Here is a 25,953-nt window from a genome sequence, read left to right on the forward strand (position 1 = left end):
TCAAGTGGGTGAATCGGCGCTGACTCCACAGGGAAGTAACAACAACTTCCAGAACTCACGATCTCCGCCCGGGGACAGAAAGGCCACCGTCAGTCGACCGGACTCAACTACTAGAGACCCTGACACAGAGTCAAGGATGCGTCCGGGCGCTGCACGCACCTGCGTAACGTCTGCGGGCCAGCGTCACGTGCTCAACGTGCGATGAACTTGCGACTGCGCGTTCCTCTCCTTCTCGCTTGTTCATTAGGTCCCTTCTAATGGGTAAACCCGCCTTCCCCACCTGTTGTCACTTCCGACGGACGCTGGGCGTCATTATCGTCACTTCCTGCCGGTACTGGTGTGGAAGGTGTGGGTCTTGGCGGAGCTGCTTCTCCGGTTGTCCCCCCTCCCCTATTCTCCTCCCTCCCTCCCTTTCCCTCCTTCGGCGGCTGTCGCTCGCAGGTCGCGGACTCCCTGACCCTTCCCTAGCCCCCTCCTGGCCTTGGTGCCACAGGATTGGCCTCCTTTTCCTGTTTCCCGGCCTAGCCCCAGTGTCAGGGAGGGGGGCCTTGAGGAATCAGACGCTCCGCTGTTGAGAGAAGAGACAACGACGACCCTCGGCTCGCTAACCAGATCGCTGGTTCGCCGCAGCCATGGCAATGAGGCAGACACCACTCACCTGCTCGGGCCACACGAGACCCGTGGTTGATTTGGCCTTCAGTGGCATCACACCTTATGGCTATTTCTTAATCAGTGCTTGCAAAGGTAAGCATGGCCGCTGATCCGGGTCTCCGACTGCCCGGACTGGGCTGAAGGGAAGCGGAGTCTGTACTTCCAAATGTGAAGGGTGGTCTCGGGGACCTCAGCCTCAGATCAGGCCTGGCGTGGTGGAGAAAGGGATAGCGTTAGGTAATCCGTATTGGAGCCGAGAGGCCTTTCTTATATCTCTAATGATGATAAGTATTGCTCCCCTCCACCCCAAGGTTTCTCCGTAATTCATTTTTATTGCTGTTCCTCGAGAAACTGGACAGTGCACTCTTGCCTAGACGCCTCCGCCAGTAAACACTCTAAATCTTTTAAGGATTGGGGGACAGGATAAAACAAGGCTAGACCGAGAAATATCTCATATTTGTATTTTATAAAGCATTTCGTCCCAGTTTCTTCACAGGACATCCTTGTGTGGTATTAGCCCCATTTTCCAAATGGAAAACTGAGATTTCGGTTAAGAAGGTTTTGTACAATGTGAACCCAAGTCTGATCGTTTGATCACTGTTCTTGTTACTGAATCCCAGCTGCTTTCTGAAAGAGAATGACCGACTCGTAATTTATTTCGGGACGTTTCTTAGTGGTCCTAGTGAGTGGGAATAAACAGCAAAGAGAATTTCCCACTTTGTTATTCAACATAGTCACTTTATATTTTGAAACTTAGATTTTAAACAATCTGAACTTCTAAATCACATGTCTTTTTAACTGTTTTCTAGATGGCAAACCTATGCTACGCCAGGGAGATACAGGAGACTGGATTGGAACATTTTTGGGTCATAAAGGTGCTGTTTGGGGTGCTACATTGAATAAGGATGCAACCAAAGCAGCTACAGCAGCTGCAGATTTCACAGCGTAAGTGTAGCCAAAGTAGCTAACTTTGAAATTGTCTCTAGATTGTGTTTTGGCAATCAAAAACTTAAACTTCGGTTGTTCAGCAAATTCTGCTCCATGTTTAGGTGTAGAGCGCACACTGTTGGATCTCATCAAGAGTCTATCCTTAGTTCTGTCTACTATTATCTCTATTTCAGTAATTCTCAAAATTATCTTTATGTCTAGAGTGAGACCCAGACATATTGTTAACAAGTACTCCAGGTAATGGGTATATTATTGTATTATTAACAAGTACTTCAGGTAATGGGTGTTGGTAGTTATTATTAACAAGTACCCCAGGTAATGGATGTTGGTAGTCCTAGTTTAGAAATACTTCTCGACAAGTGCTCCCTAAGTGATATAAACTGTGAGTTCTGCATGTTGGTGTCCCCAAAGTTTTAGCCGTGATCTCACACTCAGCCCCGGTCTCTCTAAACTACCTTTGGACATATTTAAAACTTAATGTGGGGTGGGCCATGGTGGCGCAGCAGGAAGAGTTCTTGCCTTCCATGCCAGAGACCCAGGTTTGATTCCCAGTGCCTGCCCATGAAAAAAACAAAACAAAACAAAAAAAACTTAATGTGCTCCAAACTGAACTTCTGTTAATTTCTTAAGTTTTTAAAGACTGAAATTTAAATAATTCTTGATTCTCCCTCATCACCCATATCTTAATTATCATTTTCTTCATTGCTTCTATCTACAGATTGTCTCGACTGTATTTCTCCATGTCTCTGCTGTTGCCTTAGTTCAGGGTCACTTTCAACTCCCTACTACTAGTCTCTTTCCCTTTAACTCATCTTCCATACTGTTACCATTTGTCTTCCTAAAAACAAATTTTATCTGGTCACTTCTCTACCTGATGATCTCTTTCATTTTATCTTTGCCTGTCTCAGTAGTTCATAACCGTGGGTTTATATTAGAATATGAGAGCTTTTAAAATATTCATATACCTGGGTCTCTAGGAAATCGGATTTAATTGGTTTGAGGCTGGAGCTGTCAACATCAGGATTTTTTTTTTTTCTAGGTAATTGACATGCAGCCTTAGAATTATTGGCCTAAATAATAAATTTCAGCACTGTCACTTTAAGATTGGCCTCAGCCTAGGGACTTTAACATCATCTTCTAGTGCTGCACACCATACATCCTACAGTCCAGCTGTACAAAACTTGTTGCCAAATACACTTATCCCTCACTTTTGCATGTGTTATAAACTGTGTTGGAATGACCCCATTTCCTCTCCTAGGATGTATCATATATTATATAATCTTGGTATCTCCGGTTTCTAATCGTATCTATAACTCAGTAGGTACCTAATTGTTTGAACTAATGAAGGCCTTGTAAAGAGCTCAGAAAGAAAATGTTGTCTCTTTTTTTTAAACACAGACTTTAACAGAAAAAAGCAATTGTAAATGTATTACCTCCGTTTTCAGCAAATTAAACAGACCAATTTTAGTATGAAAAAATGAAGGCAATGATTGTGTTGGTGTATAGGAAACTATGTTTTGTTAAATTTTTAGGCTGATACACCACAGAATGAATTTTGTTAAATGTAAATTCATGATTTTTTAGAAATAGGGCATTTTTTATTGTAAATCGTAGGAGGTGAAAATAGGACCTAAAAGTGATTCTCAGATATGGAAGATTTATGGAGTGCTGGTAGATTAGAGTGAAGGTGGCTATTTGCTCCTTTGTGCTCATACCACACTCTGAAAATTTCTGGCTCTTTTGCAGCATTAATTGATTTTTATGTCATAATTCCTTTTTTTTTATTTTTCAGGTTTTTCAATTTATTTTTTTTTCTTTTTCTTTTTTTTGCATGGGCAGGCACTGGGAATCAAACCTGGGTCTCTGGCATGGCAGGAGAGAATTCTGCCACTGAGCTACCATTGCACCATCCTATTTTTCAGTTTTAAAATGAAGTTACATTTTACAAGTTTACAGTTCTAAGATGTCCAAACTAAGGCATCCAGAGAAAGATAACCTGAACTCCAGTGTCATACTTTCTTGAGTTGGATGGCCATGCTTTATGTTTTTTGTTGAATAAATAATTTGAGGAAATTGTCTAAATGAAAGGATAAAGCATAGAATTTTAGATCTTGGTTTTGTTTCTGGAACAATTTGGTGTGTGATTGTTGTGTGTTTAGCTTTTTTCCTTGACTTCTTTAAAATTTTTTTTTCTTTTTTTCACTCAAACTACAAGGAATGTAGTCACTGGAAATGAATGTCGTTTATTTCAAAATCAACGTGGAAAGTTGGGATTAATGTTATACATAACTCTAGATTTCAAATATTTGGTGCATAAATTTTAAAAAGTTCATTATGGTATTGAGGTTCCAGTCTGATGGTAATAAGTTAATAATGTGGGTATTTTAAATTAGGTGTAACTAAGAAATAAATTTAACAACATAATTTTAGATACTACAGAAATTAATATTAAAAAATTCCAGTTAGTGGAGAGACACATTTTTGTTAACCTCAATTATGTTGTTTTTTGACCATAACAGTGTTAACTACATACGCATAATTCTTAGTCACCTCCTGCATGATGGTCTTGTTCTGATCTTTAAGATATCTGTGCAAAAGCTTGTTAGGAAAGATGCCCTTCTCATTGTAAAATCTGTAGAAGACTCTTTATTTGTACTAAGTTGTATTGCAAGTCTTCAGGAAAAGAAATAAAGAGCAAAATATAGAATTTCAGGTGATAAGTACTCTGAAATGAAGAGGAAAAAAGGTGTGAAAATATAAGGCACTTTAGCTACTTAACAGTGTCTCTAAAATATTAGTCAGGATTTTATCTTGCTGCCAAAGTCATCTTTGCTTAGGTCACTTATAGAGCATTTAGATGCTGTGATATAGTGGGAAATTTGTAAGCATTGGCATAAGGCAGGCCTGAATTCATGTCCTAGCTTTGTTGTTTATTTCCTGTTTGATCATAAGAAGTTTCTTAACCTTAGTTTTCATATCTGTGAACGGAAAGACCAGTAAGGTTATTGGGAGGATCTCAGAGATGTTTTTCCATTTTATATCTAGAGTCTAGGCTCATAGTAGGTGCTCAGTAAATGGTAGCTGAGACTGATTACCACATTTCATTTGAATGTGTTTGTGGGGTATGGAGGTGTATGTATTCATTGTTGTATATTCTCCCCCCCCCCTTTTAAAAACTTGTATGGGACTAGCTATTATGAAACTAGATTTAGCTAGAGAAAAGCACCCCAACTTTTTTGATTTAGTCATAATTGGTAAAATTCATTTTTAGGAAAATCTCTTCCATTCTTGTGTTTCTAAGTTTTGTTCCTGTTTCTTGTTGGGAGAAGTTATACAGCAAAACGTATCTGCGAGTCAGTTTAGAGTATTATTTTTGAGGTGATCTGGGCAGTTGAGTCTGGTGATGGTATACTGTTCCTGAGACATCATCCTCTTAACATCTGCTTGTTGTCTATTAATATTTTTTATTATTAAATATAACACGCATGCAGAAAAGTGATAAATTTCAAAGTATAGTATGGGTTACAGTTCCACAATTTCACATTTCTTTCTGATTGTTCTAATATGCTAGACACTAAAAAGAAGTATATAATGATTCAGTAGTCATAATCATTTGTTAAATCCTAACTTCTTTATTAAAACTCCTCCCTCTTATTTGATCATTCTCTCAGTCTTCAGGGATATTTGGGCAATGAGCATTCTAATTTCATGTGGAAAAGTAGTATCAACATTATGGGGTAGGGGAATGCAATTTGTTGCTATTCTGGGAGAGATTGGTACCTCTGTGTTTCAGTCTGGCATAGGAAAAATCTGGAGGTTATAAGTTTCTGAAAGATAAACTTAATGAGTAAAACTTTAGTAGATTCTTAGATAGAGAGCCCTGGGTTTTCTTTAGGGTTTCAGAAAATACTGTTGGTTGGGGCTTAGCATACTGTGGTAATTTGTAATATCTGGCTGAAGGTAACCTCCAGAATGACCTCTTGACTCTACTCTTACTATCTTTTAGTAATAAAGCTAATGTTCATATTATTTCACATGATCCTCTTCTCTGCATCTTCACTTTTCTCTCATCAAAATCATTTGGGGAGTGTGCCCCAAATGGAGAGATTGCTAGGGTCTGTTTAAGAGAATGGATAAGGGCGGCCACGGTGGCTCAGCAGGCAAGAATGCTTGCCTGCCATGCCAGAGCACCCGGGTTCGATTCCCGGTGCTTGCCCATGTTAAAAAAAAAAAAAAAGAGAGAGAGAGAGAATGGATAAGTAGATCTGGATCTGGGGTTGAGCCCAAGAATCTACAGGTATTGCAATGATCACATTTTCTTTCATTTAATAGCCAGAAGAAAGAACAAACATTGCTCTAAGTTAGGTTCTCAAATCAAAGGTGGTATCTCCTTCACTTTGATAGCAGGAGCAACATGTTAATGTGGTTAGCTTAATTGTTAAAGGCTTTAAAAAGTAAACTAAGCATCTCCTTTGAGACCTTGTAAGACCATTTTCAAGATACAACAAGAATATTAAATAGTGATATTATGTGGATGGGGTATTATATGTAGGGGTATTACATTATATTAATTATATCAGTGGTTTGGGGGTGATGACAAGTGCTTCATGAGTTGAGCAGAAAATCAATGCTACAGGAATTAGTTAATGAAAGGGTATTGTTAGTGATGCTTCACTGTCTTGATTTGAGCTCTGCATTCAGATAGTTAATGTCAGTTTCTTGCCTGGAGATTGAAAAATACGTTAGAAAACGTTTAAATTATTCTAGATTAAGCCTTTTTTAGGACTCTTACTGAGAATAATGGAAATACACCAGCCTAAGTATAAGTGATTAGTACATGTTCTGTCAGAGAATGTCATGTCTCAATTTTAGTAGTGTTTCTCAGTAAGAGGAAAAAAGACCATAGCTACATTTAGTTCTTTGAGTGATATTACTTGGTCATTTCAGTTCTCTCTTCCTCACCCGTCTAAGCAGAATCTTAAGATTTTGAGGAGCTTTTGGAAGATTGTTAATATACTTGATATTAGTATTTCAAAGGGCAGTACCCAGTCCTCTCTTGAGATCCAACATCATCTCAATAGCTAGGTAGTAATTTCAGGTGTGTTTGACTCTTCGCTTTTGATCTCTTCTGTGTCAGGAGTCTGGAATCCTAATCTCTATGGTCTCTTACCACAGTCTTGTGACTGATTATTCTGTTACCAAGAATAAATTTAGGCAGACAAAATTGAAATACAAAACATAATTACTGACACAAAGAAGTATTGACCAATGGAATCGAATCCAGAGTGCAGAAATAGACCACCAAATCTGTGATCAACTGATTTTTGACAAGGCCCCCAAATCCTCTGAACTGGGACAAAATAGTCTTTTCAATAATTGGGCATGGAAGAACTGGGTATCAATAGCCAAAAGAATGAAAGAGGACCCCTATCTTATACCTTACACAAAAATTAACTCAAAGTGGCTCAGACACCTAAATATAAGAATAGCACCGTAAGGCTTCTAGAAGAAAATGTAGGAAAACACTTTCAAGACCTATTAATAGGAGGTAGCTTCCTAAACTTTACACCCAAAGCATAAGCAATAAAAGAAAAAATAGATAAATGGGAACTTCTTACAATCAAATGCTTCTGTACTTCAGAAGACTGTCAAAAAGATGAAGAGGCAGCCAACTCATTGGGAGAAAATATTTGGAAATCACGTATTGAGCAGAGTTTTGAGATCTTGTATATGAAAGAAATCATACAACTCAACAACAGAAGAACGAGCAACCCAATTATAAAAGGGCTAAAAATATGAATAGGCATTTTTCTGAAGAGCAAATACAGATGGCTGAGAAGCACATGAAGAGATGCTCATTTTCATTGGCCATAAGGGAAATGTAGATCAAGACTACAATGAAATACCACCTCAGACCTATAAGAATGGCTGCTGTTAAGCTAACAGGAAACTACAAATGTTGGAGAGGATATGGAGAAACTGGAACACTTATGAACTGCTGGTAGGAATGTATAATGGTGCAGCTACTACAGGGGACTGACTGTTTGGCGGTTCCTTAGGGAATTAAATATCGAGTTGCCCTTTGACCCAGCAATAGTACTACTTGGTATATACCCAGAAGAGCTGAAAGCAACGACACAAACAGGCATTTGCATACCGATGTTCAAGGCAGCCATATTCACAGTCGCCAAAAGATGGAAACAAACCAAATGCCCATCAACAGACAAGTGGATCAACAAAATGTGGTATATACATACGATGGAATATTATGTAGCAGTAAGACAAAATGAGGTCCTGAAAGCACATGACAACATGAATGAGCCTTAAGTCCATAATGCTGAGTGAAATTAGCCAGACACAAAAGGATAGATACTGTATGATTGCACTTTTCTGACCAGCATAAAGGTATAACCAGAATGTAATACAGTATATAGAGGATTTAGAGATACATAGAAGTTAAAGATGGGTGAACCATTAACTAATGAGGTTGAACATCAATGAAAGGGAATAGATAGGAGTGAAAGTGGTTCTCTAGTGGATGTAAAGTAGTATTACCATATTGATGATGAACAGGGTTGAAAGGGATTATATAGACCTGTGTGCCCACTGACACTAACACTAGAAATATGAGTTGGTTCTCACAAGAATTACTTAAAAGATATGATTCTTGTACAAAGAGTATTTAAGTCCAGGGTACAATGGGAAAACTACTATTGCACGCTGTGAGCTATGTTCAAAAGGAAACCATCAGCACAACCACAGGAATAGCAGAAGTAAATAATGGGAGGGACAAGAGTTAAGAGGAGGTTTAGATTTCCTACTTGGCGAGGGTGTGCTTATTGGTTTTCTTTCTCTTGGGAACAATGAAATTATCTAAAATTGAGAATGTTGATGGACTGGATTTTGAGCCTTCTACATGATGCCCAATGAAGGCAGGTGGCTGAAGGATGCACTGATGGAGCAGTCGATTGGTGAATGATGGTGTATACTTAGGAATGAAGGTTGTGCTGCTACAAAAAGGAACAAAGTCGTGAGGCATGCAATGATGTGAATGAACATGGGACGTTTGGTGAGACAAAATAAGCCAGAAACAAAAGAACAAGAATGGTATGGTCACCTTTAGAAAATGCTTATAAGAAAACAGAGGCCTAGATTGTAAGATTTTAGAGCAGACACATTAAGTCTGGACTAGTGATTATTATTTGTGGATTTTGAGAGGCTGTTTTAGATATATAACCTGATATTTAGAGATAACGAAGCCAAAAGGTTGGGATTAAAGTAATTTGGAACATAGGGGTAAGGAAGACTGTGTATATTTTAGAACCACACATACTCTTTGAGACCATTGGAAGAAAAGTTTATTTGGTCTGGAACTGAAATTTTCTGTAGTGCATAATCTAATTCAACCTATCTGTATAGCCCATTTGAGCAATTGAAACACAGGGAGCACAGAATAAGAGGTCCTTTAATCCTGTATAGATATTGTAACGCCCGGATATTATCCTAGAGTACTTTAGGCAGATAAACAAACAAACAAAAAAATGACAGTTAAGCACTGTAATCAGTGGAAGCTGAATTCTGTGGAACAAGTGGTTAATTACTGGAGGTGAGAAGAGACAGGTTTGATGAAAAGTTGGCATTTGAAATGAACCCCCAGAATGTGTAAAATTTAGATAAATGAGAATATAAAACAAACAATGACATAGGGTTCTGAAAGAAAATATGTGGCTTGTTTGGGAATAATTTATAATCTTGTGTGCTTAAATTTAGAGAAATAATGCAAACTTGAAATTGGAAAACTAGGTTGGGGCCAGAAAGTTGAATTAGAAATGAGAGCAAGTAGAGCAGGTTTCTTGTGCAAAGGTGTAATAAACATTTGAGTGTTTAGTAGCACTGCTACTCAAGATTGACATTATTTCTCTTAGAACATTTTTTTTTAGCAGTTTACAACCCAAGTATATAGTATGCAAGGTTTGATACTCTAACAGCAGGATTTATTCTTGCAGTATAGTCTTTTATAAATGTGCTGGTTTGAAAGGATGTATGTCCCCTAGAAAAGCCATGTTTTAATCAAAATCCCATTTTGTAAAGGCAGAATAATCCGTATTCAGTACTGCATGTTTGAATCTGTAATTAGATTATCTCCCTGGAGATGTAATCCGATCAAGAGTGGTTGTTAAACTGGATTAGGTGATGACGTGTCTCCACCCATTTGGGTGGGTCTTGATAAGTTTCTGGAGTCCTATAAAAGAGGAAACATTTTGGATAATGAAGGAAATTCAGAGAGAGCAGAACAGAACGATATAGCCATGAGAAGCAGAGTCCACCAGCCAGTGACCTTTGGAGATGAAGAAGGAAAATGTCTCCCAGGGAGCTTCATGAAACAGGAAGCCAGGAGAAGAAACTAGCAGATGACACCATGTTCACCATGTGCCTTTCCGGATGAGAGAGAAACTCTGACTGTGTTCACCATGTGCCTTCTCAATTGAGAGAGAAACGCTGAACCTTCTTGAACCAAGGTATCTTTTCGTGGATGCCTTAGCTTGGACATTTCTATAGAGTTATTTTAATTGGGACATTTTCTCAGCCTTGAAATTGTAAACTTGCAACTTATTAAATTCCTCTTTTAAAAATCCCTTCCATTCCTGGTATATTACATTCTGGCAGATAGCAAATTAGAACAATAAAAGTTTCTTTACCATTGTATATGTTATTAATACTTGTCTATAATAGCCATTCCCTTCTTTTTATCCCAGAAATTTCTTGCTCTTTAAGGCTTAGCTCTGCTGCTTAGATTTTCTGCATTTCCCAGCATAGTTAGAGGTGTGTTTTTTCTGTTTCCATAACCATATGTGCTTGTCTTTTATATTCTTTTTAGATGTGTTACTCATTTGCATGTTTTTCTGCTCAGCTAAAGCTCTACTAAGGCAGGAACCATCTTTGAAATTATTTCTTCTCCCTTTTGTGTGGTTATACCAAGTCTAGAGGGGTACATTTTTTGTGTGATTATTGAAGGTTAATCTTTGCTTTTCTTTGCCTTTTTTTTAAATCATTTTATTGCCCACGCTCTTCCTAAAAATAAATGTCCAATGATTTAAAATGAAAAGCTTTATGGAACACAGTTCTCTTCCCTGTATGAAAAATTTTCTGATTTCTTTTCACTGACCTTTTATCTAAAATGAATTCATTTTCCTTTTTCTATAAGTTTTTTTATTTGGGGAACCCCTTAGGGTACTTTTGTAAAGTACTATTCGGCCTTTGATACACACAAACATGCATGCATACATATGTATGTATACACGTGCACTGGGTTGGGGTGGGTCAGAGGAAAGAAATGCAATTGAGAGAAATTCTCAATGTTAGCAATATATAATCAAAGGCCGATACTTTTTGTGTGGGGGAAGTTAACTGGATTGCGATTTGAGAAGCTAAGAGTCAATCTTGAGATAGAGATGGGGAAAGTATTTTCTTCACTATCTCGATTTAAAATTTTACATAATGTGTCAATGCCTTAGATTCTAGAAATTTTTAAAGGATATCTTTTCATTCTTGTTTCACTTGTGGCTGAGAATAGAGAAAAAAGTTGAAAAGATCAGACTAAAATTTGTTACAATGTTTTGTATACTTGCTAAAAGAATGTTATGACTAGGCCAAAATAGAAGTGAGTAGTATGGATTTGTTTATGAATCTTACTTAGTTAATTTCTTCAGATCTCTTCCACTATCACAGAAAATTATATTGGTTATATGGCTTTTTAAGAATAAGTTACTTCTTTTCTTCTTTAGGCTCATTTCAATGTGTTTTATCAAATAAAGTCTTAATAGTGGGGGATATTAGAGATCAGAGAGTTAGGATGTACTTACACAATGTTTCACATATCTAGTTTATTTGTTAATCATCAAAGTTACCATTATACATATTTTTAACTTTATTTTTTACTTTTAGCAAAGTATGGGATGCTGTCTCAGGAGATGAATTGATGACCCTGGCTCATAAACACATTGTCAAATCTGTGGATTTCACTCAGGTATTAGAAAATATGATTCACTTTAGGGAGTTAAATTGTTTTAGGGTATGATAACGATTTTATATTAGATCGGTTATATTAAGCTATGTAAGTTTGTTTTTTTCTTATTTAATCCTCTTACTGCTTGAAGATACCCTGGGACTTTTGTATTAATCCTCATCCTCCAACATCAAAAATCTAAAGAGCCAAAGTAACCTATCCCTAATACTTTCAGAGGGGAGTGGATAGATTTCAGATTATCAAAAAAGTGCTACACAGGAGGGAGGGCAAGGGTAAAATGACAAAATTCATGGGCTAGATGGCATAATATATTTGAACTGGGAAGCTCTTCAAGGGCTTTTACAATGATGAAAAGAAATAATGCTCCACATAATCATCTCAGAAATAGTTGGTGTTTATTGCATCTCTTTGTGAGCTCTGTGAGCTTTATTTGTATAAAATGGTGTTGAAGTTTGAAAGAGGAATGATTATTAAAATGGTCAGTCTATTAACATTTTACTTGTGTGTATTTTCAGGATAGTAATTATTTGTTAACTGGGGGACAGGATAAACTGTTACGCATCTATGACTTGAACAAACCTGAATCAGGTAAGAGTAATTTATGTTAGCTCCTGGCTTTATTTTCTTTTAATTTTAGTAACTTTCCCTGATTAAAGGAGCTCATGTTCAGCACTAAAATTTGGAAAATAAATATAGTCAAAAAGAAGAAAATTAAGATTAATACATCATGCAATATTAGTCACTTAATATTTTTAGTGTTTGGTTCTTACTCTTTCAGTCTTTTTTTCCTGTGCAGGTATCCTTTTTAATACAAAAATCAGTTTGTGTAGTACATTACACTTGACTAAATTTTTATCATGATAGTAATTTTAGAAAAGGGTATATAGAACAGTCTGCTACCTTTTGGTAAGTAAATGTGATTATCTGTAAAACCTGTGGAGAGTGAGAATTCTTTGCATACATTTTCTGTTGTTTAGATTTTTGAATCACGTGAATGTACTATCTGGTCAAAAGAATTTTTAAAATCTCATTTTTTCATGTCATTAAATATTCTATGGATTGTTTTTAATGACTGTATGGTACTCCGTCTATGTATGTATCATAAGTAAATTAACCAATTTCCTTTTACAGCCTGTGTAGTCTATTTACAAATTTTAAATATTAAAAGTATGTTACATAAGGTAAACATCCTTATAGTTCCAAATATTTCCCCAGTTGTTTCCTTAGAAATAGAATTGTTGGGACAGAGTGGAAGATACTGATAGATAATTACCAGTGTCCTCTATCAAAGCTTAAAAATATATATATAACTAACCTTTTATAATTAACATTGGTAACTGTCTTTGCCAATTTAATAGAAGAAAAATGGTACTCTGTTGTATTAATGTGAGCTTTAAAAATTTATTCATGATATTCAGATGCTGCTGAATATCATTTTTTTTTTATTTTTTTTATTTTTTTATTTTTATTTTTATTTTTATTTATTTATTTTTTTTTTATTTTTTATTAACGGAAAAAAAAAAAAGAAATTAACACAACATTTAGAAATCATACCATTCTACATATGTACTCAGTAATTCTTAACATCATCACATAGATGCATGATCATTGTTTCTTAGTACATTTGCATCGGTTTAGAGGAACTAGCAACACAACAGAAAAAGATATAAAATGTTAATATAAAGAAAAGAAATAAAAGTAGTAGTAATAGTAAAAAACAACAACAACAAACAAACCAACAAGCAAACAAAAACAAAAAAAACCCTATAGCTCAGATGCAGCTTCATTCAGTATTTTAACATGATTACTTTACAATTAGGTATTATTGTGCTGTCCATTTTTGAGTTTTTGTATCTAGTCCTGTTGCACAGTCTGTATCCCTTCAGCTTCAATTACCCATTGTCTTACCCTGTTTCTAACTCCTGCTGAACTCTGTTACCAATGACATATTTCAAGTTTATTCTCGAATGTCCGTTCACATCAGTGGGACCATACAGTATTTGTCCTTTAGTTTTTGGCTGGATTCACTCAGCATAATATTCTCTAGGTCCATCCATGTTATTACATGGTTCATAAGTTTATCTTGTCTTAAAGCTGCATAATATTCCATCGTATGTATATACCACAGTTTGTTTAGCCACTCTTCTGTTGATGGAGATTTTGGCTGTTTCCATCTCTTTGCAATTGTAAATAACGCTGCTATAAACATTGGTGTGCAAATGTCCGTTTGTGTCTTTGCCCTTAAGTCCTTTGAGTAGATACCTAGCAATGGTATTGCTGGGTCGTATGGCAATTCTATATTCAGCTTTTTGAGGAACCGCCAAACTGCCTTCCACAGTGGTTGCACCCTTTGACATTCCCACCAACAGTGGATAAGTGTGCCTCTTTCTCCGCATCCTCTCCAGCACTTGTCATTTTCTGTTTTGTTGATAATGGCCATTCTGGTGGGTGTGAGATGATACCTCATTGTGGTTTTGATTTGCATTTCTTTAATGGCCAGGGACATTGAGCATCTCTTCATGTGCCTCTTGGCCATCCGTATTTCTTCTTCTGGTAGGTGTCTGTTTAAGTCTTTTTCCCATTTTGTAATTGGGTTGGCTGTCTTTTTGTTGTTGAGATGAACAATCTCTTTATAAATTCTGAATACTAGACCTTTATCTGATATGTCGTTTCCAAATATTGTCTCCCATTGTGTAGGCTGTCTTTCTACTTTCTTGATGAAGTTCTCTGATGCACAAAAGTGTTTAATTTTGAGGAGCTCCCATTTATTTATTTCCTTCTTCAGTGCTCTTGCTTTAGGTTTAAGGTCCATAAAACCACCTCCAGTTGTAAGATCCATAAGATATCTCCCAACATTTTCCTCTATCTGTTTTATGGTCTTAGACCTAATGTTTAGATCTTTGATCCATTTTGAGTTAACTTTTGTATAGGGTGTGAGAGATGGGTCTTCTTTCATTCTTTTGCATATGGATATCCAGTTCTCTAGGCACCATTTATTGAAGAGACTGCTCTGTCCCAGGTGAGTTGGCTTGACTGCCTTATCAAAGATCAAATGTCCATAGATGAGAGGGTCTATATCTGAGCACTCTATTCGATTCCATTGGTCGATATATCTATCTTTATGCCAATACCATGCTGTTTTGACCACTGTGGCTTCATAGTATGCCTTAAAGTCAGGCAGCGCGAGACCTCCAGCTTCGTTTTTTTTCCTCAAGATGTTTTTAGCAATTCGGGGCACCCTGCCCTTCCAGATAAATTTGCTTATTGGTTTTTCTATTTCTGAAAAATAAGTTGTTGGGATTTTGATTGGTATTGCATTGAATCTGTAAATCAATTTAGGTAGGATTGACATCTTAACTATATTTAGTCTTCCAATCCATGAACACGGTATGCCCTTCCATCTATTTAGGTCTTCTGTGATTTCTTTTAACAGTTTTTTGTAGTTTTCTTTATATAGGTTTTTTGTCTCTTTGGTTAAATTTATTCCTAGGTATTTTATTCTTTTAGTTGCGATTGTAAATGGGATTCGTTTCTTGATTTCCACCTCAGCTTGTTCATTACTAGTGTATAGAAAAGCTACAGATTTTTGAATGTTGATCTTGTAGCCTGCTACTTTGCTGTACTCATTTATTAGCTCTATTAATTTTGTTGTGGATTTTTCTGGGTTTTCTACATATAGTATCATATCGTCTGCAAACAGTGATAGTTTTACTTCTTCCTTTCCTATTTTGATGCCTTGTATTTCTTTTTCTTGCCTAATTGCTCTGGCTAGAACTTCCAACACAATGTTGAATAATAGTGGTGATAGTGGACATCTTTGTCTTGTTCCTGATCTTAGGGGGAAAGTTTTCAATTTTTCCCCATTGACGATGATATTAGCTGTGGGTTTTTCATATATTCCCTTTATCATTTTAAGGAAGTTCCCTTGTATTCCTATCTTTTGAAGTGTTTTCAGCAGGAAAGGATGTTGAATCTTGTCAAATGCCTTCTCTGCATCCATTGAGATGATCATGTGATTTTTCTGCTTTGATTTGTTGATATGGTGTATTACATTAATTGATTTTCTTATGTTGAACCATCCTTGCATACCTGGGATGAATCCTACTTGGTCATGATGTATAATTCTTTTAATGTGTTGTTGGATACGATTTGCTAGAATTTTATTGAGGATTTTTGCATCTGTATTCATTAGAGAGATTGGTCTGTAGTTTTCTTTTTTTGTAATATCTTTGCCTGGTTTTGGTATGAGGGTGATGTTGGCTTCATAGAATGAATTAGGTAGTTTTCCCTCCACTTCGATTATGTTGAAGAGTTTGAGGAGAGTAGGTACTAATTCTTTCTGTAATGTTTGATAGAATTCACATGTGAAGCCGTGTGGTCCTGGACTTTTCTTTTTAGGGAGCTTTTGAATAACTAATTCAATCTCTTTACTTGTGATTGGTTTGTTGAGGTCGTCTATTTCTTCTTGAGCTGCTGAATATCATTTTAATGTATTTCCTCTTTTGTGTAGTAATTGCCTGTTCATGCCCTTTACCAGTTTCTTTGTTGTTATGGTCATCTTTAGTGGAAAGGTTCTTTATTGCATTCTGATTTGTTATTTGCTTTTAATATTAATAGGGCTTTTTGGTATACAAAATTTTTAAATTTGGGGAATGAAATCTCGTTTCGTTTATGAATTTGTTATTGCATGGAAGTGTTAGAGAAGCCTCACATCTATCATTTTCTAGTATTTTAATGATTTCCTAGTTATACATACATACGTATTTTTTTTAAGCTATTGAAACATGATAAACAGAATTCTGTCTTATTTATTAAATATCCTTTGGTAACTTTAACTTTGTATCATGGACATTTGTTATTTATTCATAAGTTAATAAAATTTAAAAGAGCAAAATAGTCAACGAAGTTATATTGGAAAACAGTTTGCCCATATATTGAATAGTAATGTGTTATAGTTGAAAATTCACTGGATTGGAGTTGAGACAGGGTTCTGTTCGAATTTCTTATGCTGCTATTGACTATATGTGAATTCAGCAAGCTGCTGGTTTTATCATATATGATATGAGCAATTATTTTCTTGCGATATCTTTAATTTCTAAAGGCGTTTCCAAGGTAAGGAAACTAAGCATTTATAGTTTTCTCATTCTACACTGGCACCTTGGAATTTTTCTCATTGTTTTTATTTTAATTGCCAGCCTTTTAAAAAATTTTATCTTGAAATAAATCAAACTTATAGGACAGTTTCAAAAATAATACAAAATCATAGAGAACTCCACCATTCCTCCTCCAGATATACCGATCCAACAATTACAACATTTTCCACATTTACTGGGTCTGTTATCACCTATTCCTCTATCAGTCCATCTATCAAGCTATCGATCACTTTTCTAAATATTTGACAGTAGAATGTATACATCATGCTCATTGAATGCATACTTTCAGTCTCCATTCTTTTTGATAACTTCATACCAAAACATAGCAAAGTACTCTGATCTCATTTAATCATTGTACTTGTCGGACACAGCAGGGTAGTTCAGGGCTTCGGTACACTTTTCATCCTCTTTTACCTTTCCCAAAGCTGCTTTTTTGAAAGTCACTCTTCTACTACATTTGCAGTAGAAATAACAACTAAAGGCTGTATGTCAGAGACTATGTTACACGTTTTCTGCATATATTCTCATTTTGATCCTTAAATAGAGTTCTGATTTTTAGTAACTGTTATCCCAATTTGTAAATGAAGAAATCTAGTCTTCAGAAGGTTAAGTTACATGCTTAGAGTTAAAAGTTAGTGTTGAATGGCATTGCCTCCATTATCTGATTTTACCCAAAGATAACAGCGAGGACTTTTAAGAATCTTTTAAAGGAAAATTAGCCAACAGAGTCAGATTCCCATTTATTTGATGCCTTTATCTTGTTATAGAAATATCCCTGACAAATGATATGCTGCTTTTTGTTTCCCTTCCAACCCTTTGTTTTTAGTCTTTCCTTTTCCTTTTCTGTATCTACCATGGTGCCTTGATGGGGTGGGGATGGGGTCCAAGAGTTAGTGGTAGTCCTAAGGTTAGCCGGTCCATCTTGTTCCTGAGTACATGTTCTTATTAAATTGTCACATTATTCTTTTATTTCATTGGGGTGGCAGTTATGCTTTTGAATATTATTAGTTGTGTAGAATATTAGCGTGGAGGTTGTGATACATTTACTGTTACATCATAGTTCTTAGGTTCCTTGCCACACAAATAAGCTTTTATTTGACTACAGGAAAACTAAATTTATTCTGTGTAAACATCAAGTTTTAATTGGTTTGGTCTTTGAAAGTTTGCAGTCTAACTTTAAATATATCTTTCTTTTTACATATTTACCTTGTTACAATATTGCTAAGTTTTAAAAATAAAATATTAACGAATATACGTAATATTGTTTAATCCTAAGAACCTAAAGAAATCAGTGGTCACACCTCTGGTATTAAAAAGGCTCTGTGGTGTAGTGATGATAAACAGATTCTGTCAGCTGATGATAAAACTGTCCGGTAAGTAATTTTTCTTCAGTAATTTATTTAGAGAGTAATTTTGCATAAATAATTTTCAAAACATTTACCTATGGAATTTATATTTTAAATTATTTTATAACTAAAATATGTAGGAACAGTTGTCTGTGAACATTAAAATTTAAATTGTACATAACTCAAAATGTTCTGGAGCTATCCATTTACTCTTACACCCATAGAGCAGAATTCAGAAGAAGCTTTGAAACGACAGATACCTTATAAACAGGTGTTTTTAGTCTTGGTCTGCATTCATGCTGGCACTAGGGGGTAATCCTTGAAATTCTATACAAAATTTTGTGTGCTAACAATACTTAATGTATTATTTTGTAGAAGTATAAGAATCACTGTTTAGAACAGTATTGGAAATTGATTAGGCTAGTGTTTCATTGTCTTAATGTAGTTTTGCTAAATTGTTTGGGACATATATTCTTCTACCAAGGTCTTCACTAATAAGCTACCAAATATTTGGTATTGTGTAAGAATCCAGAATTTCTCTGTATCATCTGCAATTTATGACTTGGCATGCATGCTGCTTTATTACAGTTGTAATTTTTTTTTTTTAGTAGGTTACTCTGCTCTAGGATTTAACTGTAAAAGTAAACAGCTTTTTGTCTTTTGTTTTCTGTGCAGCCTTTGGGATCAGGCTACTATGACAGAAGTGAAATCTCTAAATTTTAATATGTCTGTTAGTAGTATGGAATATATTCCTGAGGGAGAGATTTTGGTAATAACTTATGGACGGTCTATTGCTTTTCACAGTGCGGTAAGGTATGTCCGAGAAATAACCTTCATTTTTTTTTTGAGTAACAAATAATAATTAAGGTTTTTAAAAATTGAAGACATAAGTGAAAGGTATCACTTCTTTTGAAGGCAAATTCTGTACTATACTATATTATTTTGGGGAAAATGTTCTCATACTCGATATGTGTTTTATGATTTTAATATACTTTAATCAGAAGAATTAATCAAGTTAATTTCCAGTATTTTTGGACTTTGAAAAAATTCAACAATTTTTAAATTACATCTTTCTGAAACAAACAAAAACCCACTGGACTTGATGGTATAGTTAATATCTTTTGTTACCATATGAAATCACTGTCATCGTGATTCTCCTATTAATTTTCACTCAGAAATTTTAGAGAAACAGTGAGTTTTTTCTATTCCTTAGTATATGCAAACCTAGTGATTTTTTTTCAGATAGTCTTTGTGATTATATAGTGAATGCTTTTGTAGAAAACTTGGAAAATATAAGATAATTTAAAAATTACTTGTCCACACACAATTCTACAGCTATAACTACCAAAAGTTAATGGTAGCTGTATTTTATATATATATATTTTTATGTTTTATACGTGTGTATATTTAGATTTTTGCTGTTGTTTCTTACTCTGCTACTAATGAATATGTTTGGCTTTTTATTTTAGAGTATTCTCAGTATTTTCTCTCATGTCATTAAAAATGATCCAAAAACATTTTTACTATGTATATTACATTGCATTATAGGTTGTGCTAAATGATGCTCTGTTTTTGCACTACTCTGTGTGTTGTAGTATATCTAGAGTCCCTTATGTAAAATTACCACTTCAAGGTCTAGGAATGTGTTCTTAATATATATGGCACCTGATTTCCACCAAAGATTATAACACAATACTCTCCCACTAGCAGTCATAACCTTTTCAGTCAGAGCGGGCCCTAGCAGAACTAAGCTTCACTTTCAAAAGTCTGGAATTTTTATGCTTGTAAATAGTAGAAGTTTGTTGGCCTATTGAATATTTTAACGTTTAAGCCAACAAATTGCTATTCAGTGATCCTGCAGAAGTCACATGAATTTCATTTGCATGCATTGTAGTGTGTGATGAGTATGTCATTTTGGAGCTAGAATATATAAAATATTCTGTATTTGAGGTCTTTTCAGGATATTTGGATTTGGATTCTAAAAGGTCGATTGTCCAAGCTATTGTCATTGATACTCAAGTGAAGTTGTTGTCATGCATTGATTTTTATTATATGACTTTAGTCTCAGTTTTATTCTGTTTGCCTGATAGTTAAGTTTGAGCAGTTTTATATTTTATGGCGTTAAAGTTTTATCCTGTTGCAGTAATTTCTAAACCATTAGCAACTGAGACAACCCACAAATTATCCTTTATGTTAATTAATTTCCTAATGTAAAAATTTTTGTACTTAAAAACTTAATGCATGCTTGTTGTAGAACAATCAAGTAGTACAGAAAGAAGTTATTTTAAAAGCAAGAATTCCAGTATATTAGCCATGCTGTTTTAATTAGCCCTCATTTCCAGGAAATATCTACTGCACAAAATGTGAATATCCTTACATCAAACTGTCTTTGTATTCCTGGGATGAACTCAATTGGGTATAGAACTTTTTTTGCAAATACTTTTAGAGCTTTTTATGCTTTTTTTAGTTTGTTGGCTCAATGAGCATTTCATTGTTCCTTGAATTTCAGAATTTGGAAACAGTTTAAATGTAATTGATTTTTGAATTGTATTACTTATGCAGTACTCAAAATGTATATTATTTAATTTTTTTTTTCCAGTTTGGAGCCAATTAAATCCTTTGAAGCTCCTGCAACCATCAATTCTGCATCTCTTCATCCCGAGAAAGAATTTCTTGTTGCAGGTGGTGAAGATTTTAAACTTTATAAGTATGATTATAATAGTGGAGAAGAATTAGGTAAGTTCTTCTTTTCTCTTCCTTCACATGATGTAGTTAGTGTTATCAAGTGTTCAGTTTCAGTAATTAATGTCTTACCTATGTATATAACATGCTGAGAGCAAAGTTTTTGGCTAGCTAAAGCTTGCTGTTCCAAGTGAAGAACTATTAAGAATTTATATCTATTTTGGATAGAAATTTCTGTAGAACTGTAAACACATAAGCTGAACTCATTTTTTACCTTTAACTTAAATTCATTGTTTGGCTATGGTTCGTTCTGTACTCTAATGTGAATTTTCAGGTTTTTTTTTTTTTGGAGGGTAGGGACGCAAGGTTCACATCAAATTCCCATATATTAAGCAGAATGCAAAGAGAATTGTGTATTCCAAAGTTTGGTGCAGGCTTGTAGAACGTAGTGTGGAAACAAAAATCACCAGTAGTATATTACAGGGATACCTTCAGAAATCTGAAGTGGAAAGTTTTTTTTTTTTTTTGCTTGTTTTTCTTTTTTCACGTATTGGGGGGCATTTTTTGTTTGTTTGTTTGTTTGTTTTGCTTCCATTTTCATGATAGCAGTCCTTATAAAATTATGAGAAAGAATAAGGCATGTAGGATTAATTTGAAGTTAATGCACATCCTAAATTCACAGTTACCTGGACCAGGTATTTTATATAGTTATATGTAGCTGTCAGGATTTACTTTTAGTCTCACTTAGTTTTGCTTTTGAACCAGTGTATTCAGTAATAATTTTCTTGTTGTTTTTTGTTACTGCTTTTGTCTGTGTCTAGCTGTCCTGCTTTACCACCCCCAAAACTAATCTTGTTAGAATTATACACAAAGAGACGATTTTATGCTTTGTTTCTTAGGGAAAATTGATGAATTTGTTTGCCTACGTGGAATGTTGGTAAATGACTTGTACAATCTATTTTAATTGCTTATAGTTTACTTTTTATGGCTTGAATATAAGTTACCTTTGAATAAGAGGTTTTTCCATCATTTTTATTTAATTCCAGATTTCAAAATTTTAGAATGTTTTGATCCCATACTTGATCTTCCTTAAATATGGGAACACTGAGGCATTTACCTGACGTCAGAGCTAGTGTGTACTGGACCTTGGATCCAGCTATTCTCATTCCAAAACCACATGCTCTTCGACTCTCATGATAACTTTCCTATTTTCTGGTTGGGCAGAGTTGGGCAGAGAAGGTACAGGGAGACTCTTGAGTTGAACAGACAGAAATAGATCAGGAGCCTAGGAGCTTTAGTCTAGTAAAGAGTTTTCAAAGTAAATGACAGAGGTTCATAAATAACAGTATGACTTAAACAGAACAACAGTACTTTTGGTCAGTACGTTTTCTCATTGTATTCATAGATGGAGATGTTTAATCTCAGTGTTGATTCTAGATTTTAATATTCTGTGTAGCTGAATGACCAGTGGACCTAAATAACCAGGTAGGAAATTAAAAGGCAAAGAGTGTGAAAGAGCGCCATCTGGTGGCTCTCAGTAGTCATAACTGATTCCCTGCTAAATAGGCAGTGAGTCTTACAGATATGAAAATTGGAATTAGAACTGCTAAGATTTTAGATCTGCTTTCTGTAGAATTTTGGGGTACTTGGTTTACCCGTTCTCTACCATCCTTAATGGGAAGTGATGCTTCATTTTCTTTTTTTAGAGAGACAACCTGATACCATAATCTATGTTATAATTAGAAAGGGAAGATCTTACAGAGTACAGAGAAATGGTAGACATTCTCATCACTTTGGGTTGGGAATTACTTTATTTTTAATAAAGTATACTTTTTAATTTTTACCCTTATGAATTTTGTATCTCTTCAATAATATGGAAAGTATTTTCTCTGGTGCATCAATACTTAATCTTATAGTTAAATATTAAATTATCTAATAGTTAAATATCTAAAATATCTAATGCCCTCCCCCTCCTTTTTCAGAATCCTACAAAGGACATTTTGGTCCTATTCACTGTGTGAGATTTAGTCCTGATGGAGAACTGTATGCCAGTGGTTCTGAAGATGGAACATTGAGATTATGGCAAACTGTGGTAGGAAAAACATATGGCCTTTGGAAATGTGTGCTTCCTGGTAAGAATTTTCATTCAAATTTATCAAATTAAGCTGCATGATTTTGTGTCATTCTTTGGTCATTGATCCTATTTCATTGTGAGTCCTGTAGTTTTTAATTATATAGTAGGATTTAAGCAAAGAAAAGCCATGATTATGAATTGGCCACTGTTTTATTTTGTTTAAATTTTTGGGGGGGGGCGGGGTACAGTCTCTTCTTTTCCTAAACTATTACACTGGCTCATTTGGTGAATGGAATAGATTTAATTCAAAATTTGCTGAAGGACAACATAAAGAATTTATAAGTACTATTCAAGTAAATGTACCTTATCTCTGAATAATATTGCTCACTGGTCCTCACCATTAAGGTAGGCATGTTTTTTAATAAAAAGTACTTAGATACTAATCCCAATGTTGTTGCTGTATGGACCTAAAAGTAATTTTTTAAAGAAAGACATAGTATTTCAGAATCACAATTATTGAAAAGCAATTATTCCTATATGTTTTTTAAGCTCATGACCTGGAAGAGTCTGTGCTTATTAAATATTAGAAATTATTTGTAATACTGTAATTTATGTAATCATCATTGCTTTTCTTTTCATAGAAGAAGATAGTGGTGAACTGGCAAAGCCGAAGATCAGTTTTCCAGAGACAACAGAAGAGGAGCTAGGTAGAATATTAATTTAATAAATTGACTTTTGTAGAATCCTGGGGATTTAAGATTGACTAGAAGTGTTACTGCCAAAAGAAATGTATTAAATATGAACCTATTTATGAAAGTTTAGGATGTTTTTATTCAACATTTATAAAACATATTTAAATATCCTACTGCATAGTAGAAACTAAGGATATAGCCTGGGCAAAACTGATGTGACACTTTACTTATAGAACTTAGAGTCTGAGAAGGCAAATACTAAAACAAATAATTAAACAAAACAAATTATTATAATTGTCAGATGCTGTCTGTTCTGGGGAATCAGGGTAGGCTTCCTGGAGAAATGACATTTAAACAGACCTGAAGGATGAGCAGTGAGTTAAGTGGGTTATGAGGTGGGGTGTTAGTAGGGACAGGACTGAAGAGATCACAGCAGGAAGAAAAATAACAACAACCCTATTAAAGCCTCAGAAGCAAGAGGGAGCATAGTTTATATGGAACTAGAATTACTTTATTATAACTCAAGAGTTATAGCAAAATGAGACTGGAGAAGCTAGATCAATCAGGGCCCTAATAGCTTGTATTAGAACTGCGAGCTTTATACTAAGAACAGGAAAAGTTTTTGAATATTATGCAGAGAAATAATTAATTTAGATTTGAGTTTAAAAGATTGACTTGGCTGTATTTTGAAAAAAGAATTGTAGTGGGAAGATACTGAAAGTGGCCCAGTTGGGCCAGATCAAGATCATGTGATTTTGACTAAGAGAATGGCAGTGAGAGCAGAGAAAGGATGGAGTTGAGACATTTAAGGGGTAGAATTGGTAAGGTTTGGTAATTTTATTAGATTGCAGAGTGTGTATAATATGGAAAATTCCATATTTGTGGCATGAGAACCTAGGCATGATGATTTTGGGGAAGGCTGGGGAAGGGGATTTACATTGACCTACTTTGAGCTTTCCTTAAATTTTTTTATTGTTAATCAGCTCATTCATTTTTATTGAATCACTGAATATTTTTATATTTTATTAAATACTTATTGCATACCAAGTGTTCTTTTTCAAATCTAGAATTAAAAATTATAATGCCCTGATCATTTAATTTTGTCTTAAGTTGGACGAATTAAAGGAGGGGGCCAGATCTTTCAGAAACTCATATGACTTTAATTCACTTGTATTGGCTAGCAAGAGTCATTGAAAATTTAGCCCAGAATGTACAAGATTTAAGGGAAAGAGGGGACTTTAGAAGGCTTATAGTTATGCTATAAAAGAGTCTAATGGGTAAAATACATGACTCTTTATTCATTGATCAGACTATCCATTGCTGTTAACAGCATGTACACTGACTCTCACCATTGCATGTTTTAGAGAACTTAGTCCTTCATGACACATAAATCTAGATTTATTTCTTTCCTTTAAGTTGACTAATGTGATTTTCTGTCTTATAATTGCAGAAGAGATTGCTTCAGAGAATTCAGATTCCATCTATAGTTCAACTCCTGAAATTAAGGCCTGAGCATCAGGCATATGCCACAGATAGTATAAACTTATGGACTAAAACAAGCAAGCAGAGAAGTGCATCAGCCTTCCAGAGTTACTCTTACTCTCTGCTCAAGGCAAACATGGGCAGTAAATAATGGGAAATATCAATTAGCTCCAATGCTGGAACTAACTAACTTGGTGTTACCTGTAAGTGAAAACTCTTAAGAGTATCAGAAGAACGCAGGTGGAGTAATGCTCTTGTAGTAACGACCAGCCTACTGTCTTTTTGAATGACTATGTGCAAGCCAACATCCAATTTCTGTTATTAGATTTCTTGTAGCTGTTTATGTTATTATGGAGAAAAAAATATAATGGCCTATTTTTCTGACTTTTCCCTTAGAGCAGAAAGCCTTTTTGCTTTAGTTGTAAAGAAGAGGGAATACATGATAAAGCAATTGGTTTGATTTCTCTTTCATTGTATACTGCTTCTGAACATCTAATTGTTTTTAGTTATCTAAATAAAATGCCTCTAAAACAAGACAGTGTTTTGTTTCTTGGGAAAAATTGATAGATTTTAATTTTATGAATGGAAATAGCCAGAAAGTTTTTTCTGCATTGTAACTATCAAATCGAGTGCACATTAACGCACACAGTTCTCTGTGTCTTTATACAGATAGGAATATTTTTATAAGAATGGTATAAATATGGACCTGCATTGTCTTAAGAAGTATCGAGTTTTATTTTTCTTCATTGTTTAAGTTGAGATAGCATTCAGAAATCTTTTGCTAATAGTTGAATAAATTGGGTCAATTCGATTTAGACTTGTAATTTTTTAAAAAAGGGAACATTAAACTTGTAATTTGTAAATACTTTAGACAAATTGATAACCTTGCCAGTTTGCT

At 34.9% G+C, this 25,953-nt stretch overlaps 1 protein-coding gene across 1 annotated transcript; it reads left to right on the forward strand.

The window, feature by feature from the left end:
• The first annotated feature begins 256 nt into the window (after nt 1-256).
• On the forward strand, nt 257-25,589 carry STRAP (serine/threonine kinase receptor associated protein). The gene is made up of 10 exons (XM_077170211.1): nt 257-744; nt 1,461-1,596; nt 11,545-11,626; nt 12,142-12,214; nt 18,056-18,152; nt 18,801-18,938; nt 20,725-20,861; nt 22,790-22,939; nt 23,523-23,588; nt 25,024-25,589. Exons 1-10 carry the CDS (start codon nt 633-635, stop codon nt 25,083-25,085), a joined length of 1,053 nt encoding a protein of 350 aa, XP_077026326.1. The 5' UTR covers nt 257-632; the 3' UTR covers nt 25,086-25,589.
• Nucleotides 25,590-25,953: the final 364 nt, after the last annotated feature.

This window comes from Tamandua tetradactyla, chromosome 7 (genome assembly GCF_023851605.1).
Source record: "Tamandua tetradactyla isolate mTamTet1 chromosome 7, mTamTet1.pri, whole genome shotgun sequence".
In the NCBI taxonomy this organism is placed as follows: Eukaryota; Metazoa; Chordata; class Mammalia; order Pilosa; family Myrmecophagidae; genus Tamandua; species Tamandua tetradactyla.

Bases quoted from the DNA above. Each gene is read 5' to 3' on its own strand.
- STRAP (XM_077170211.1), top strand. From the start codon at position 633: ATGGCAATGAGGCAGACACCACTCACCTGCTCGGGCCACACGAGACCC. The intron at 18,939-20,724 runs GTATGTCCGAGA...TTTTTTTTCCAG, and splicing joins GCTTTTCACAGTGCGGTAAG to TTTGGAGCCAATTAAATCCT. The intron at 20,862-22,789 runs GTAAGTTCTTCT...CTCCTTTTTCAG, and splicing joins TAATAGTGGAGAAGAATTAG to AATCCTACAAAGGACATTTT.